The following is a 15912-nucleotide window of genomic DNA, read 5'->3' on the forward strand; positions in this document are numbered from 1 at the left end:
AATAGTTGAGATGCCTTACAGGTCTTTTTTAAAGGAAAACGTAAGATACATACAAACCACATTACCTGAATTATGGATATGCACAGGAAAACATTCTTAAAATATTTTACTAGCCTCTGGTTTTAGCGTGTACACCACTTTTTTATGGCATTACAAGTAGTTTATTGTAATGCCATAAAAAAGTTTACTGCTTTCTGTATTCACCTTTCATTGAGCTGAGGAGTCTACATGGCTTACTCATTTTAAAAAATTAAGCATGATAACACTGTGGAGTTAAATAAATAGGGTCATAAGGAGGAAGTGGAGATAAGATAAACAAAAATCAAGAAATCTGAGTGACAATCTCGGTTTTGCCAATGATTTACTGGATGACCTTGGATCAGCTGTCTTCTTAACTCTAAAATGAAGTTTTCAGTACAGATAATTCCTTAGATCCCTTCCAAGGACAATATTCTGTCGCCATATCGACATACTGTTAATGATTTAAGAGATGATGTTGGTAATTATGCCCCAAACTGTGTAATTGCAAGTATTCACAGGAAACCTGGTATTTGCTCCTAAGTTTTAGGTTCTGTGGAGGTTTAAATTAGTATAAAATACGGCTCTTCAAAGATCTAAACACAAATGTGTATTCGGAAATGCTAGTTTCTGCTTGAGGAGAACGGCTTTTAGAATGTGTTTTCCCAGTAGATGTTACTTTCCTCCCACGTTTCTTAGGTGCCCACACCGGATTCAGAAGGCGCTCCGTAAAGCGCCACCAGCCAATAAAACAGAATGGTTTTCACTGCCACTCCCTTCGTCACTACACCTCCTTCTCCTTCAGCTGTTCTGGAGCCTGATAAGAAAGCTCCAGAGAGCAGTTGACCCAAGCGTCTGACAACTGCACAAATTTCTGTACTACAACAAAATGCAAAGACATCTGGTCTTGTTCAGTTCTTCAAAGCAAGAACGGCCGAATCTAGCTAGGCTTTCCACATTTCTAATAAAAGTTAAAGAAGTGTGTAGCCGTCTCCAGTCATGAACAGGACGGAAGCACCCACATAAGTCCCGGCTTCCATTCTCGGACCCTGCGGGATCCTGTTTGCCCACTCCAAAGCCACCACCCCACCACTTCTTCGCGCCCTTGGGGGCGACCGCCCAATCCCCATCCCGCAGTCGCCAGGCAGCCCTAACCTCCTCGAACTGCTCGCCGGAGCAGCCGGCGCCGCGAGCCTCCAGCAGTTCCCGGAACTGTTCCAGGGTGACGGACTCCTCGCCGCGGCCCAGCCGCTCTTCCAGCCAGCGTAACAGCGCGCCGTGGTGCCTGGATACCAGAGACTCGCAGGGCGGCGAGGGCCGCAGCGCAGCCGCCGCCTCTCGCAGCCGGGCCGGCTCCAGCAGCGCCGGGGCCGGCGGCAGCGCCGGGGCGGCAGGGCCCGGGCCCGGGGTCAAGCGGGAGTCCGCGGCCCAGTCCTGGTGCGGGCCCCAGCTCTCGCCTCCCGCGGCTGCCGCTTCGTCTTCACTGCTGTGACTCGGAGCGTTCCCCATGGGGTCTCCGTCTCGGGCGCCTCGGCTCTGCCGCCGCCGCCGCCTCCCCGCCTAGACCTGTCAACCTCAGACAGTACCCGGCGGGCGGGGACGGGGAGAGTACGGCGGCGGCGGCTTCCGACTTCCTCGCCGTCAAGCGAGGATTGCTGTCGCTAAGGCGCCGTCAAGCGGACGCCATCCGCTGTCGTGAGACAGCCTCAGCGAAGGGTTACGAGTTACCGAAGGCGCAGCTGTCTTGTCCTGTGCGTCATCCCGCGTGTCTTCTGCTACCATCTTTGTTCTGGGCGGACAACCTGCCAACCAAGAAGGCCTTTCGCTGCTCAGTTCCTGGGTATCCTTCCACGTTCATTAGCTGTGCTGAAAAAGTACGAGAAAGAGTCGGAGCCCAGGAGTGAGCTTTACCCAGACTTTTTTCCTTTTAGTCATTTCAGTGTCAGGCGAACAAGGGAGAGCGCAGCGTCGGTGACTTCGCTGCCAGCGCCTCCGCCATCTTAGTTGTGGGCGGAGAGGCGGCAACGACGGGAGCTTGGAGAGTGTCCCTAGTCTAAATGCTGCGGCTCAGCGGGCGCGGGTTTCTACTCGGTCTGGCCGCAGCGGCGGCCGCAGTGATGGCAGCGCGGCTGATGGGCTGGTGGAGGCCCCGCGCTGGCTTTCGTCTTTTCGTACCCGACGAGTTGGCCCGCTACCGTGGCGGCCCTGGGGACCCAGGCCTCTACTTGGCATTGCTGGGCCGCGTCTACGATGTGTCCTCTGGCCGGAGGCATTACGAGCCTGGGGCTCACTATAGCGGCTTCGCAGGTATTAGCGAGGCGGTTCACGCCCTTTCTTGGTCCCACGCGGGCGCGTAGCGGCCCGCACGGCGTTTATTCATTTATTCATCTGCTTTTTTTCCCTCTTATTCATCAGAGCAGCGTGGGGGCCGGGCGCAGCTGCATGATCCTAGTCTCTGACTCGTAGCCAGCTGTTAACCGGCTTCTATTGTCCTTGTCGTTTCCTATCGTTCTTTCTGATTTACCATGGAGAAACGTCTCCTGCCTCTTGTCAGTTACCCATTACCCACCGGCAGAAGCCCCGGGAGGGATACCTGCTTTGTGCCACACTGCGTGGCTCTCAGGGCACAGAGATGAATGACAGCCAGCTCATTGTGTTCGGATCCAAGTTTCTCCCCACCCAAATTTCCTCTAAAAATAGTACATTTGGTTTGTGTAGTTCTTGCTTCCAGTACAGATGCACTTGCCTGCCTTTCTTAAAAAAGATTATGAGGTTAGAGCACAGAGGAATGTGGTCACTTTTACAGTCCTTCATTATGTTAGACTTCAAAGAACACTTGTCAGATGAAGTTTATTCTATTGACCCTAGTTTACAGCTGAGGGGATTAAAGGATGTAATTTGCCCAAAGCCCTCACAACTAATTACTAACAGGACTTGGGCTAAGACCACCAGCTTATTACCTTTAGAGATGCTTTACTAGCCCAGAGGAATGACCATCTCCCGGATGAAAAGAAAAAAATGCAGAGCAAGTTAAGGCCAGTAACTAGGCTGATAATAAATAGGCAGTTTCCACTTGTCATTCATTATCAGGGAAATTGGGAAGCTGCCTCTGGTACTCAAATACACATCACTACACTGTCTTTAGAGAAAACTTTGGAAATAGCAGTGCAGACAGGAATTAAGTTCGGTTGGTGTTGCCAAGCTCCTCAATTTGCCAGGGAAGGGACTTAACCAAGGGCTACGCAGTGAATCAGAAGTGGAGCTGAGACTGGAATCAAGGGTTTCATTTTACCTGCCAGGAGAGGGCGCTTATTGGTGCACTACCCTGCCCCATCTTGATGCAGCTGTCATGGCCGTATGCACAGTGTGAGCATAAAACCCTGCATTGCTGGGGTGATGTTTCTTTCGTAGTGTGCTCTACTATCTACTGAGTTCCTTCGTGACCACTATTCATTTAACACCTATTACTGACCACTACGACATAGCCTGTCTCATACCAGGTACTGAGAAACCAAAGATGATAGCACTCTCCCCACTGTCCACACAGTCTAGTAGAGAAGCAGATTTATTGAGTCTTTACTCATTTGTTTATTTGTTTTATTTACTCAAAGGCCTTTATTTACTCATTTGTTCAGTCAATATTTATGTTAAGGTATAATTCATATAAAACCTACCCCTTTAACATGTATAATTCACTAGTTTCTAATATAGTCAGAAAGTTGTGCAAACATCACCACTATCTAGTTCCAGAACATTCTCACCATCCCCTAAAAGAAACCCCATATCCACTAGTAGTCACCCAACCCCTCTGTCCCCCAGCGCCTGACATATGCTGTCTACTATATGTCTTTAAAGATTGTCCTGGGCATTTCACATACATGGAGTCATACATGAGGCCTTTGGTGACTGGCTTATTTCACTGGACATAATGTTCTCATGGTTTGTCCATTGTGTATCACCCTGTGTCAGTACTCCACTCCATTGGCTGCTCCAGTAATATTCCATGTACAGTATGCCACTTTTGTTCATCATTTGTTGGAATTTGTCTTGTCTCCACTTTTGACTATTATGAATAATGCTGCTATAAACATGCAAGTTTTTGTGTGGGCATGTTTTCTATTTTCTTGGGTATTTACCTAGGTATTTACATAGAATTGCCAGGTAACTATGTTCAACTTTTTGAGAAACTTCCAAATTGTTTTTTAAAGTGGCTGCACTATTGTGCATTCTCACCATCGATGTTTAGAGTTTGTTTCTCCATATCCTCACCAGACTTGTTATTGGCTGCCTTTTTTTGTCTTTTTTATTATAGTCATTTTAGTGAATTTGAAATGGTATCTCACCCTGACTGGTGTGGCTCAGTGGATTGAGTGCTGATCTGCGAACCAAAGGGTCGAATGTTTGATTCCCAGTCAGGGCACATGCCTGGGTTGCAGGCCAGATCCCCATTAGGGTGTATGTGAGAGGCAACCACACATTGATGTTTCTCTCCCTCTCTTTCTCCCTCCTTTCCCCTCTAAGTAAATAAATAAATTCTTTTAGAAAAATGCTAGAATCCTCCATTGACGGTATAGCTTTCAAAAAATAAAAAGAAATGGTAACTCATCATGGTTTTGATTATTTGAATTTCCCTAATAACTAATGATGTTGAGATCTTTTCACGTGCTTCTTGATCATTTTTATGTCCCCCTTGGATAAATGTCTATTCAAATTCTTTGTCCATTTTTTAATTGGGTTTTTTTGTTGTTGTTGAGTTTTGAGAATTCTTTATATAATTGTGGATACCAATATATGATTTGCAAATATTTTTTCCTATTCTATAGATTGTCTTTCACTTTCTTAATAGTGTCCTTTAAAGCACAAAATTTTAAAATTTGATCAAATTCAATTAATTTTTTCTTTGGTTTCTTGTATCTTTGGTATCCTAAGAAACTATTGCCTAATCCAAGGTCACAAAGTTTTACACTTGTTTTTCTTCTAAAAACTTTATAATTTTAGTTCATGCATTCAGGTTGTTGATGTATTTTGAGTTCATTTTGTATACAGTATGAGGAAGGATCTAATTTCATTTTTCTGTATGTGGCTATTCAGTTGTCCAAGCACCATTTGTTGAAAAGATTATTCTTTCCCTTTTTGTTTTTTGTCATTTTATTTTATTTTATTTATTTATCTTTAGAGGGGGAGGAAAGGAGAGAAATATCAATGTATGGTTGCCTCTCAGGAGTCCCCTGCTGAGAACTGGCCTGCAACCCAGGCATGTGCTCTGACTGGGAATCGAACCGTGATCGTGTGGTTCGCAGGCCAGTGCTCAATCTACTGAGCTACACCAGCCAGGGCTGTTCCTTCCCTATTTGAATTGTTTTGACCCTCTTTTTGAAGATCAGTTGGATTTTATTCAGTCATCGGTTATTGAGAATTTAATAAAGAGCAGGCACTACCAGACACTGAGCAATCAATACTAAAGAAGTTTGGTGTTTCCCTTACAAAACTTGTAGACTAGTGGAAAAGACACACATTAAGTAGGCATCATGTAAACAATTAATGAACTATTTTTGTGATGAGTGCTATAAGGAAAACATATTGCTGTTACCAGTGGCCAGGGAGCACGGCAGCAAGGCAGGTAGGTGGCAGCTGGTGCAGGGTCCTGAGTGGCATGTTACAGAACTTTGACATTGTCATAGGGCAAAAGGAAGCCACTGAGAATTATTAAGCAAGAGAATGACACGGTCCATTTGTGGTTAAAATAATCAGTCTAAGTGCTGTATGGAAAATGGGTGAGTGGGGAAAGACCGAATGTAGAAAGAACTGCCAGGGGTTCACTGTAGCAGTTCAGATGGCAAATGGTGACCACCTGGGCTTGCTTAGTGGTAGATGGAGAAAGGCAGACTGATACAGGAACTATTTGGGAAGAAATTTTGGGACCTGGGGACTGATGGGATGTGGGGAATGAAGGGGATGTGAGGAAGTGCCTTTCTGAATTGAGCCACTGGTGAATATTCACTGAGACAGGGAATACCAGACTAGATGCGTGTTTTGGGGGCTGGGGGTGGCCATTAGTTCGGTGTGGACGTTTTGAACTAGTGAAGTCTGAGAGACACGTAGATGATGCTGAGTAGACAACTGGATATACAGGTCTGGGGCTCAAGAGAAGCCTTGGTCAGGATACGCATTGGGAGTCTTTGGTGTAGAGGTGCTATGTGAAGCCACAGGAGTGGATGACATTGTCAAGTGGAGGGTGTGGATGGAGTAGAGGAGGTGGACAGTAATTGGACTCTGAGGCTAGTAGAAGGATGAGCTAGAGAGGGAGGAGGAAAACCTAAGGAGTACAGTGTCATAGAAGCCAGCCGACATGGACAGCTGTATTAAATGTTGCTGAAAGTAAACGAAAGGATGTGATAAATGCCAAAATGTGTGTCCAGGGTCTACCAGCATCCATGACAGAGGAAGGGGACTATATTTGCTTGGGGTGGAGAGTGGGGTTTTCAGCTGTTTCTCAGAAAATAGATTCTTGAGTTGGAACAGCGTCAGAGATTTACGCGCCGACCCACTGGAAATCCTTCTCCTGCAGGCCGAGACGCATCCAGGGCGTTTGTGACGGGGGACTACTCTGAAGCAGGCCTTGTGGACGATGTATCTGACTTGTCATTTTCTGAGATGCTGACCCTTCAGAACTGGCTGTCATTCTATGAGAAGAATTATGAATTTGTTGGTAGGTATTCCACAAGTGATTTCCAAAGATTTCATTTAGATTTCTTGCAAGTTTTTAAGGAACTAAAATTCTTTGGGATTTTGAACTCCAGATTAAAATCTGAAAAGTAGCCATGGACTTTTCACCTTAAACTCCAGTTGTTAGTGTCGTAGTGAGTCCCAGAGGGAAATGACTTGGGCACCCATCTCCCTCCCTCTTAACTTTGGGAGAGGGTTGCCTGCCCTCTCCAGTGGCCAGGGAGCATTGGCCTCTCTTGCCCCACAGCCAGCAGCTGCTGACATTACCCTGAACCATGAGCTGCTGGGGCGCATCTTCCCTGTCTCCTGTATTCTGGGCATCTGGCTTCAGCACACAGGAAGGTTTGAAGCCTAAGTTTGTGAGCAGTTTTGACAAATATCCTTTTTATTTTGTCCTCTAAGAAGACAAACATTACCTTGTGTCCATCCTGAGTGAATTGTGTCCCAATTGGAAGGTTTGCCAATCAGCGGTTGTCAATGCCAGTTGTGTAGGGCAGGGGTCCCCAACCTCCAGGCTGTGGATTGGTTCTGGTCTGGCTCTGTTAGGAACCAGGGCACACAGCAGGGGGTGAGCTTGAATCATCCCCAGACCATTCCTTCCACCCCGGCCCGTGGAAAAATTGTCCACGAAACCGGTCCCTGGTGCCAAAAAGGTTGGGGACCGCTGGTATTGGGTGCTGTACTTGCTACTTACTGGTGAGACATGGGGGAACTAATCTTTTTAAAAAAATTTTTTTAAAGATTTTATTTATTTTTCTTTAGAGGGAAAGGGAAGGAGAGAAGGAGAGAAATATCAATGTATGGTTGCCTCTGGTGTGTCCCCTGTCGGGAACTGGACTGCAACCCAGGCATGTGCCCTGACTGGGAATCGAACCGGGATCGTCTGGTTTGTAGGCCCACACTCAATCTATTGAGCTACACCAGCCAGGACGGGAACTAACCTTTTAAAAGGAAAGACATTTACCAGTGTCCTAAGGAAGTGTCAGTCCTGGAAACTGGGTAGCTGGGGTCCACTACAGGCCTGACCACTCACCGGAGACCCGCTTGGGCACTGCTGACTTTCCCCTTTGGGACAGGTCTGCACTGGAAGAGTTCTTTCTCGGCCCCTGACATCTCTGAGTGACTGTTTCTGTCATTACTACTTGGGTCACCTTTTCTGAGAATCTTACCATTTTTACTATTGCCTCTGCTCCCTCCATATCCAAAGGCCATGGCTGTTTTCATGACATCTCAAGTTGTTTTCATCCCCACCCACCGTCATTGGCCTTTGTCAGCCCAACCGGTAGCACCCCTGCTTGGTTTCCACCCAGTCTGCCCCAGTTCATTCTGAGACCACAATCATGTCTGCCGCTGAAGGAACCGGCCTCTACCTATCTGTCTTTCAGAAGGCTTGGTTCTCCCTTTTTTTCATGAGGTTGGCAAACCAAGGCTGAAACATTATGGGGTTAATAAGGAAAAGAACCCCAACACAAAGGAGTAAGAATGGAGTCCTCTGAGTGGGCAAAGTGTTACAATAGTGTAATGTGGGGGTGAGGGAAGGTGGAGGGGGTTGTATAGTTTGAAAGGCTTCCAACTAAGGATTTTAGTTAGTTAGAGTTGGGATACACCTGAGCATCTACTATGGATAAGCTATAGTTCTGGTCCTGATGGGGACCAGGGAGGAGCTGAGTGTAGTTCCTGCCCCTGTTGGGCCATTCGCCTGAGGGCAGGGCTTGTGTCAGGCTCGCACCAGAAAGCCTCAGGACGGGTCAGAGGATGACGCTGTGTTGTCTGGGTGCATGCTGATGTGAAGACCACCAGAAAACCATCTTGGCAGCCACATGGCCAGACCTCAAGGGAAAATGGGAAGATGTCTTCTGTTGTTTTCTGGGTATAGCATTGGTTTGGAGACCCAGCCAGCGGTGACCACCCTTCTCATGACACAGCTGCTACAGCTCTGTCTTGCCTCTACCACTGCTGCTGTCTCTTCAGGTCTCATGTCTAAAGTCACCAAAACAGCCTTGTCATCATGCAGACAGGGGCCCTGTGTAGGAGAAATTCTTATGCCAGGCCAACGAGACTGCAGGCCTGGGACTAGGCCCTGAGCCCTTCATTTATTCTCATAAGCACTTGCAGTGAATGCTTGGCACTAAGCTGTTTAGGTTGCTAGGGCCTCGGGGTAGGGAGAGATAAAAAAAGTAACAGATCAGACAAGTCCAGATAGGACTGTGAATAAAATAAGCCTGATGAGATGCATGTTGCATGGTGGGTGGCACCTTCAGAGAAGTTGGCCAGGGCGGTAGGTCTCTCGGAGGAGGTGACAGTTGAGCTGAGACCTAGAAAAGGAGCCAGCTGCCCTGAGATCTGGAGAAGAGTTTTTCAGCTGAGGGGACAGTAGTACCCGAGGTGGGGAGCACGGAGGGGACATGATATTCATGTTTTCAAGTCATTACCTAGCTGCTTTGTGGGAGAAAGAACTGGGAAGGGATGAGCTGAAGAGACACCAGTTGGGAGCCACTGTTGTAATCCATATCGGAGTAGGGCAGTAGCAGTAGAACGTGGAAAGACTAGACAGAGTGGGTGTTTTTTAAAGGTCGGACTGACAAAACTTGCAAATGGATTAGACACAAACAAATGGAAGCCTACACTGGATGTGAAGGAGGCGGCAGCAGAGAGATCCAAGGCTCCTAATCCGGAAGTAACATAAATACAGTTGGCAAAGTCTGCAGAGGGAGCTGAACTTGAGAAGATGAACTGAATCGTGGTGCATTGAGTGTGCGGGCTGCTGGAATCTAAGCCGGTTCTCAGGGACTGAAGAGGTTGGACAGATGTGGCTGGGGCAGGTATACGCTGCTGCCTCCTCCTACCTGGGCAAAGCTCCTGGAAGTGCTTTCTGCTGCTTCTCTTGCGCTGCGACAGCTGCTGCCTGTGAAGGCCACTTACACTCCGGTCTTAGAGACAAAAGTTCCTGCACATAAGGAGAACTGAGCCCTTTTGGGTTTTGGCTCTGACCACTTGCTGGCCATTGCCATAGCTTCCACTTTTACAAATTCCAGCAGGGATTTTATCTCAATCCAGTTTGCAGTCACTATGTCCACTGAGAGACTGAACAAGAGAACAGGAGGGCGGGGGGGCAAGAACATGCGCCTGGGGGCAGACCCACTCACTAGTTCCGTGGACCCTCCCCTTCTGTGAATGGAGGAACAATGGCTGCTGTCTCATAGGTGGTAATGAGGGTTAACAAAATATCAGTGAAATGCTAGTGTAGCACCTGAGACTGAATAAATGCTCTCAGTAAGTGATTTATTTATAGTTGGCTGAGACAGAGCATTTCAGTATTGGGAAGAATTTAGCCACAGAAATGTTAGACAGTAAGCCGTTTATCTGTCAGTCATTCACTGAGGCACTGAGTGCCTCAGGCACAGTGGAGCCCTGAGAAATGAATCGTACATGGTTCCACTCTCAGGGACTGATGTCTGGAAGTGACTCAGTTTATAGTTTCCTCACCAGAAGCTTCTACAGCTACAAAAGGGATGCTTCTGTGTGGAGTCTTGTCAGATGTTGAGAGATGCCAGGACAGAGGGGGCCACAAGTCCCTCCAGTGTGAGTTCCTAAGATGTAAGCACACAGCGGGCCACTGTGGAGCCCTGAAATCAGAAACCCTGGGAGCTTGAGTATTACAGCACCTGCTTGAGAAGCTAAGCCTCTCCTCAATGTCGCTCCCTCCCAATGTTAACTGACATTCAGCTTTCCCGTCACCACAGGAAAGGTGACAGGAAGGTTCTATGGAGAGGACGGGCTACCTACCCCAGAACTGACCCAGATGGAAGCCATGATCAGCAAGGGCTTGGAGGCAAACAAATGGGCACTAAAAGAGAAGCACAAGTTTCCACCATGCAACTCGGAGTGGAACTCAGCAAGGGGCAGCCGGTTCTGGTGTTCCCCAAACAGGTAAGCTGGCTTCCTGCTGCTGCTTTCTGTCTCCCACCCAACTTCTAGGTCATCGTGTTATTCAGTGAAGCCAGAAGCTGATTGTTAACTCAGGGGAATTTTGTCAAAATACATGTGCTTTGGGACAGTGATTCTCTCCTTTGGCTACGTATTAGAATTGTCTGGGCAATTAAAAAATGGCACTGATAGTGGCTCCTCACTCCAAGCAACTGGATGAGAATAGTAGGGTTGAGATCTGGGTGTCTTTCTTTTTTTCCAATTTTTTTTTTTTTAAATTGCCCAAAGACCCTGCTGAAGAAGCCCTGGCCTGGGAATGCAAAGGCACAAGTACTGTTTTTTTTACTTGCTTTGGCCTGTTCATCCAGCCGAGGGCCTGGGCTTCCTACGTGTCAGCATAGATTATTCCTGCCTATAGGAGATGGTGAGGAGGTGGGCATGGCCACTTGCAATGATGCCGAGATGCCCTCTTAAAGACGCTGCAAATTCTGAGTAATTCCAGAAAGCACAGGTTAGATGGAGAAGCCCTTTCCTGTAAGAAGAAGTTGAGGTGAGCCAGGTTAGAATAGATGCTACAAGGATCATTCCAGGTTGGTTTGGGGAAGCTGGAGAGAAAAAAATGTGTGCTTTAATCATCAGGCCAGCCTGCCTTCAAATACAGCTCAAATCTCTCAAATCTCCTTTAGCTCTGATAGAAGAAAAAGGAAGGCAGAAACTGACAAACTCCTCAGCTTCAAGGGCCTCAAAGAAAGAGCCTAGCTCTCCCTAAGGAGGGGCAGGAGACCTGCTGTTGCTTAACAGAGAAAGGCCATGCCTCTGAGTGCTAAGTTGTGTAGACCCACCCTCGTCTGCTGGGAGAGACCATGCCCTTCGCTCTCCTTGGGCTGATGTCAAGCCACCAGCCACCATATCCATCACACACTTCCTCTGCCTTCACTCAGGGGAGCAGGGGTGAGAGCAACAGGAAGGAGAGCCCCTGCTCTCCTGGCCACCAGTTTTGTTGAGACAGCTTCCCCATGTCATCACGTCTCCAGAAAGCAGGGCGCTGTGAGAACCTGGCCTGCCCACGTCAGGGAGAGGAGATAAAGGTGGGCCTTGCTGGGCTGCAAGCCTGAATGGCTTTCAAGAGCCATTTTCAAGAGCACTGGTCCTCTGTGGGAGGGACCCAGAGCCTTGTGTGTGTTTGCTTGACTTTGCTGGCTTGGAGAGCGTACCCCTCTCTCTGGCCCCAGAGCCCCCATCTGTCTCTGTGTAACCCCTTCTTGCTTTCACAACTGAATTGCTTAGGCTTGGCCTTCCCCCAAAGCTCTTCCAGATTAGCCAGCTCCAAGGAGTCTGGTGCTATCCCTGTGCCTCAGCGCACTTTGTGGTTTTCTGCACCTGTCTCTCCAGACTGGGAAAAGCAAGCCCTGAAGGCAGGGACTGGGTGTGGAGGAATGTTCACCATCGGTGGGATGGATGGTTGGAAGGAAGGAGGGAAGTATGTCAGTGCCCTTCCCTAACGGCCTTGCTCTTGGGTCAGCTCCAGGTGGATGGGCTTCTAACTGGGTGGCAGAGTTTCTCCAACAGCAGGTGACTCTGGGCCCAGGCACTGGAACCCATATGGGGTATCAATTCCAAGAATATCTTTTTCCTTTTGCAAGGCTTGTGAGTCCGTGGGAGACTGAAAAAGTATCCTAAGATGAGTCAGGTCCCTCTGCCCAGGACAGGAGGTTTCTCAGGCTGTGTTGGACCAGGGCACATCAAGAACTGTGCCTGTGCAAGGGGCAGGAAAGGGCCTCTCAGAGAAAGCTGACCATCAGGCCTCAATTGTCCACCCCTACCCAAGTGCCAAAGGCCCTGCGACCAGGACACGGCCCAGCTCTAGGATGTAGTGGGGAAGGGAGGAAAGAATTGAGCTCGACACTGCTGTTGAGAAGCTCACAGGCAGTGGGGGAAAGCCTTTCCTGGGTGTTACCACCCATGCAGGGAGCGCTGGCCCTACCACAGGGCAGGGGAGGCAGGGGAGGCAGGAGGAAGTCAGGAAAGCACCAAGGTTCAGGGGATGAACACAGCAGACTGCCACCTCTGGAAGATATCAAGATAGCAAGTGGAATCACCTCTACTCACTGGGCTTGGCTCTCTGCTTCCTCCTCTCCCCTTCCGAGACAGACTCACGAGTTCATGCTTCTGAGAAGTGCCTCTCCTTTCCTTTTGTCTTCAGTGGAGGTGTGAGCAGAGACTGGACTGGCGTGCCCAGGAAGCTCTATAAACCAGGTGCCAAGGAGCCCCACTGTGTGTGTGTGAGAACAACTGGCCCTCCTAGTGACCAGGTACTGGACAACCCTGCACACAGAAATCGTGGGGACTTGGATCACCCCAACTTGGAGGAATATACAGGCTGCCCACCCCTGTCCATGGCGTGCTCCTTCCCACTCTAAGTTGGTGCCCTTGCATTCTGGGCCCTAGGATGGCCCCTGACATCAAACAAGTGGGCCCAGAGGGGCCAGCCTCTGCACATGTGACCCGTGACCCTCACCATGGGCTCACCTTTCTGGTGACCAAGGTGAGAGCTTGGCAGCCCGCCTAGTACTGGTCAGCCTGGTTTTGCCACTCTTCCCCTAGATCTGTTTGGCATCCTCCTTCCGAGCCCTCAGATATGAATGGGCTCTGACATGACCAACTCTGAACTAACTGGACAGACAAGCAAAGCGTTCTGAGCTCCAGGAACTAACTTCCCACGGACTCACAGGCTGCCCAGATGAGCTGCTGGCCTGGTGAGTGGCACTAGCGAAGAGGGACTGCGTCATTTCTTACAACTCAGAAATGGGACAATACATCCAGAAAAGGCTAAATAATAATAATAACTATAATAAAGAACAGCACCAACCTTTCTTATATGTGAGACTGTTCTGTAAGGCACACTGAATCTATAACCAAAAGCTGCACTGGGTTGGTGTGAGCTGGGCACCACAGTGGAAGGTGACAATGAAAGAGAAAAGGGTGTTTCTTGGGGTTGGAAAAGTTTTTGCTCGTGTGGATGCAGCAAATCCAGATGCCCCTTTTAAACACTTAACATTAGGTGTGGTGTGTTTTCAAAGGGAAAGCTCAGCATATTTGGCAAAGGTATTTTAGAGCTCTTACAAGGTGACTAACTGGTTAGTGCAACAGCAAAGTTTGGGCAAGGCTGCCAATGCCAACGCCAACAGCCTCAACATGAGGTGGCTGGGCTTGCAGCTTCTCTGTGGGTGGTGTCCAAGGTCATCTGTAGTCTACCCTTGACAGATTTCCTATCCATTACCTCCTGGCTTCTTAACTGGTTAGGTAGAGGGGGTGAGGGTATTCCTACTTGACAGATAAAGAAATGAAGCCTTGTGTTTTACAAACTCCTGGTCTCACCTCATCTGAGCCCTCACCTCAACTTCTTTCCCAGTTCCCTCAGCTCTTATTTACACAGTCTGTGTTCTTCCTTTCTTTCTCTCCCAAATCATTAATCTTAGTAAACAGCTTTCCAGATTCCCTGACCAGAAAATAGAGGCCTCCTCCCCTCCAGGGCCGTCACTGCCCTTGTGGCCACAGCCGTTCCGGATACAGGACTCTGCCCTAGACTCCTTTTGCAAGCCCCCCAGACCGTCCTCATCTGCCTTTCCTGGACCTGTGGCCTCTTCCTGCCTCCTGGCTCACCCTCACCCACACACATCATAAATAAAACCCTCCTTCAGTGACACCAAGTTCTGCTGTAGCACTATCTATTCCTGTCACAGAGGAGCTTTTTGAAAAAGTAGCAGGTACTTGGTAGCCTTGCTGCTCAGCCCCACTCACCTGGCCCTGCCCTTCCCTGCTCACAGCACACATTCTGTATTGGCAGATCCCAAGGGGCGTGTTGCCCTGAAAGCCGCCGCCTCCATGAACCCCGCCCCCCACTCTAGTCGTCTCATTCCCACTTCAGCTACCCTGTCTCTAGTCCAGACGCCTTCCCTGAGCGTTTCTGGAGGCACCCAAGTGCCACAATCCTGGCATTGTCTCCGCCTTCTCTCTCGTGATTCTGTGAGTTCCCCAGTGATGGTCCCACCAGCACCATCCACACCCAGCTGCAGGAGGTAAGAACCCTTCCTCTCCTGTCCCCCTCCTCCCAGCTGTCTGCACTTTTCGGCCACTCCACCCCCTTAGTTCGCTCCCTCCCATCCCCAGTCCTCCTCTGATTTAGGCTGTCCTCTCTCAGGGGATTACTGCAGGAGCATAACTACTCCCTGCCTCCAGCCCGCCCTCCATACTGCTGTGAGCCATCCTTCATGATGCCCAGGGCAGTTCCCCATTTAAACCTCTTCTGTGGCTCACTGTATCTACCAGGATCAAGGGCTGACTCTTCAGCAGTGTGGCACAGGAGGCTCTTCTGTGGTTTGTCTCCTCTCAGCTTTGATCCCCCTGCCCCTTGCCTACTGGTAGCTGCAGCCTGCACCTCCCTGCGTTGTGCCTTCATTCCGCTCTCTTCTGCCTGAAGTGGTAGCTCTTCCTCTGCTCAATTGGTCTACCTCTTATCCTTAAAGCTCAGCTCAGTCAGCACCACTTGGGAGCTTTCATTAACCACGGGCCTACCAGTTGGATTTATTGTTAAGATTGTGTTTATTCTTAGAGAGAGGGCAAGGGAGAGATAAAGAGGAAGAGAAACATGGACTGGTCGCCTCTCCTAGGTGCCCTGACCTGAAACCTAACCCACAACCTATGCATGAGCCCTGACTTGGAACCGGTGACCTTTCACTTTGTGGGGTGACACCCAACCAGGCCACACTGGTTAGGGCCCACCAGTTGGATTCAGATGCACTTCCCCTAGGTTCCCACTACAGTGTCCATGTGTTCACTCCTCATATAACCAGTACTGGTGTGCGGAGCTCCGGAAACTTAGTAAGGGCACAAAGCAGTTCTAGGCTCTGGAGCTGAGCCTAGAACTCAGGGTTCCTATCCCGATTCAATGCCATTTTCACTCCTCCATAGTTCGGTACGTCTCCGCCCTCCCTGGAGCAGGAGCAAACAGAAAGGAGGGATCAGATTAGAGCCTTTGTCTTTGCTCCATGCGGCCCTTGAGCTCACTCAAGGCATCCCTGGTCATTGGATGCCTCAGGCATCCCTGGTCATTGGAAGCAGCTTCCAATTCCAGGCTAACTAACTGGGAACTCGTCACCGCCACTGCTCTCCTCATCCTTAGTCACAACATATACAGGGTCCAGCACAAGTAATTCACCTTTTTATCACAAAATCTCTTAC

At 49.0% G+C, this 15912-nt stretch overlaps 2 protein-coding genes across 7 annotated transcripts in view; one reads left to right on the forward strand and one right to left on the reverse strand.

The window, feature by feature from the left end:
- The window catches only part of ZZEF1 (zinc finger ZZ-type and EF-hand domain containing 1), a 113008-nt gene extending 111324 nt beyond the window's left edge, over window positions 1-1684 (reverse strand). For 3 of the 4 annotated variants that reach the window (XM_037029578.1, XM_037029579.1, XM_037029577.1), the window contains exon 1: window positions 1174-1683. In XM_037029578.1, the coding sequence (XP_036885473.1) occupies window positions 1174-1527 (354 nt within the window). In that variant the 5' untranslated portion in view covers window positions 1528-1683. Of the gene's footprint in view, window positions 1-1173 lie in introns of all 4 variants that reach the window. The other variant, XM_037029580.1, reaches the window with a different exon arrangement.
- Window positions 1685-1741: 57 nt separating this feature from the next.
- On the forward strand, window positions 1742-13544 carry CYB5D2 (cytochrome b5 domain containing 2). Of its 3 annotated transcripts, none has more exons than XM_037029583.1 (4): window positions 1742-1918; window positions 6587-6727; window positions 10488-10674; window positions 12875-13544. In XM_037029583.1, exons 2-4 carry the CDS (start codon window positions 6673-6675, stop codon window positions 13089-13091), a joined length of 459 nt encoding a protein of 152 aa, XP_036885478.1. In that variant the 5' UTR covers window positions 1742-1918; window positions 6587-6672; the 3' UTR covers window positions 13092-13544. The 3 variants fall into 3 exon arrangements, with proteins under 3 accessions (XP_036885478.1, XP_036885477.1, XP_036885476.1); XM_037029582.1 differs by having other exon boundaries at window positions 1743-1892; XM_037029581.1 differs by lacking the exon at window positions 1742-1918 and adding an exon at window positions 1936-2325.
- The last annotated feature ends 2368 nt before the right edge of the window (window positions 13545-15912 follow it).

This window comes from Sturnira hondurensis, unplaced genomic scaffold (genome assembly GCF_014824575.4).
Source record: "Sturnira hondurensis isolate 20B ecotype Veracruz unplaced genomic scaffold, ASM1482457v3 Scaffold0020374, whole genome shotgun sequence".
Classification (NCBI taxonomy): Eukaryota; Metazoa; Chordata; class Mammalia; order Chiroptera; family Phyllostomidae; genus Sturnira; species Sturnira hondurensis.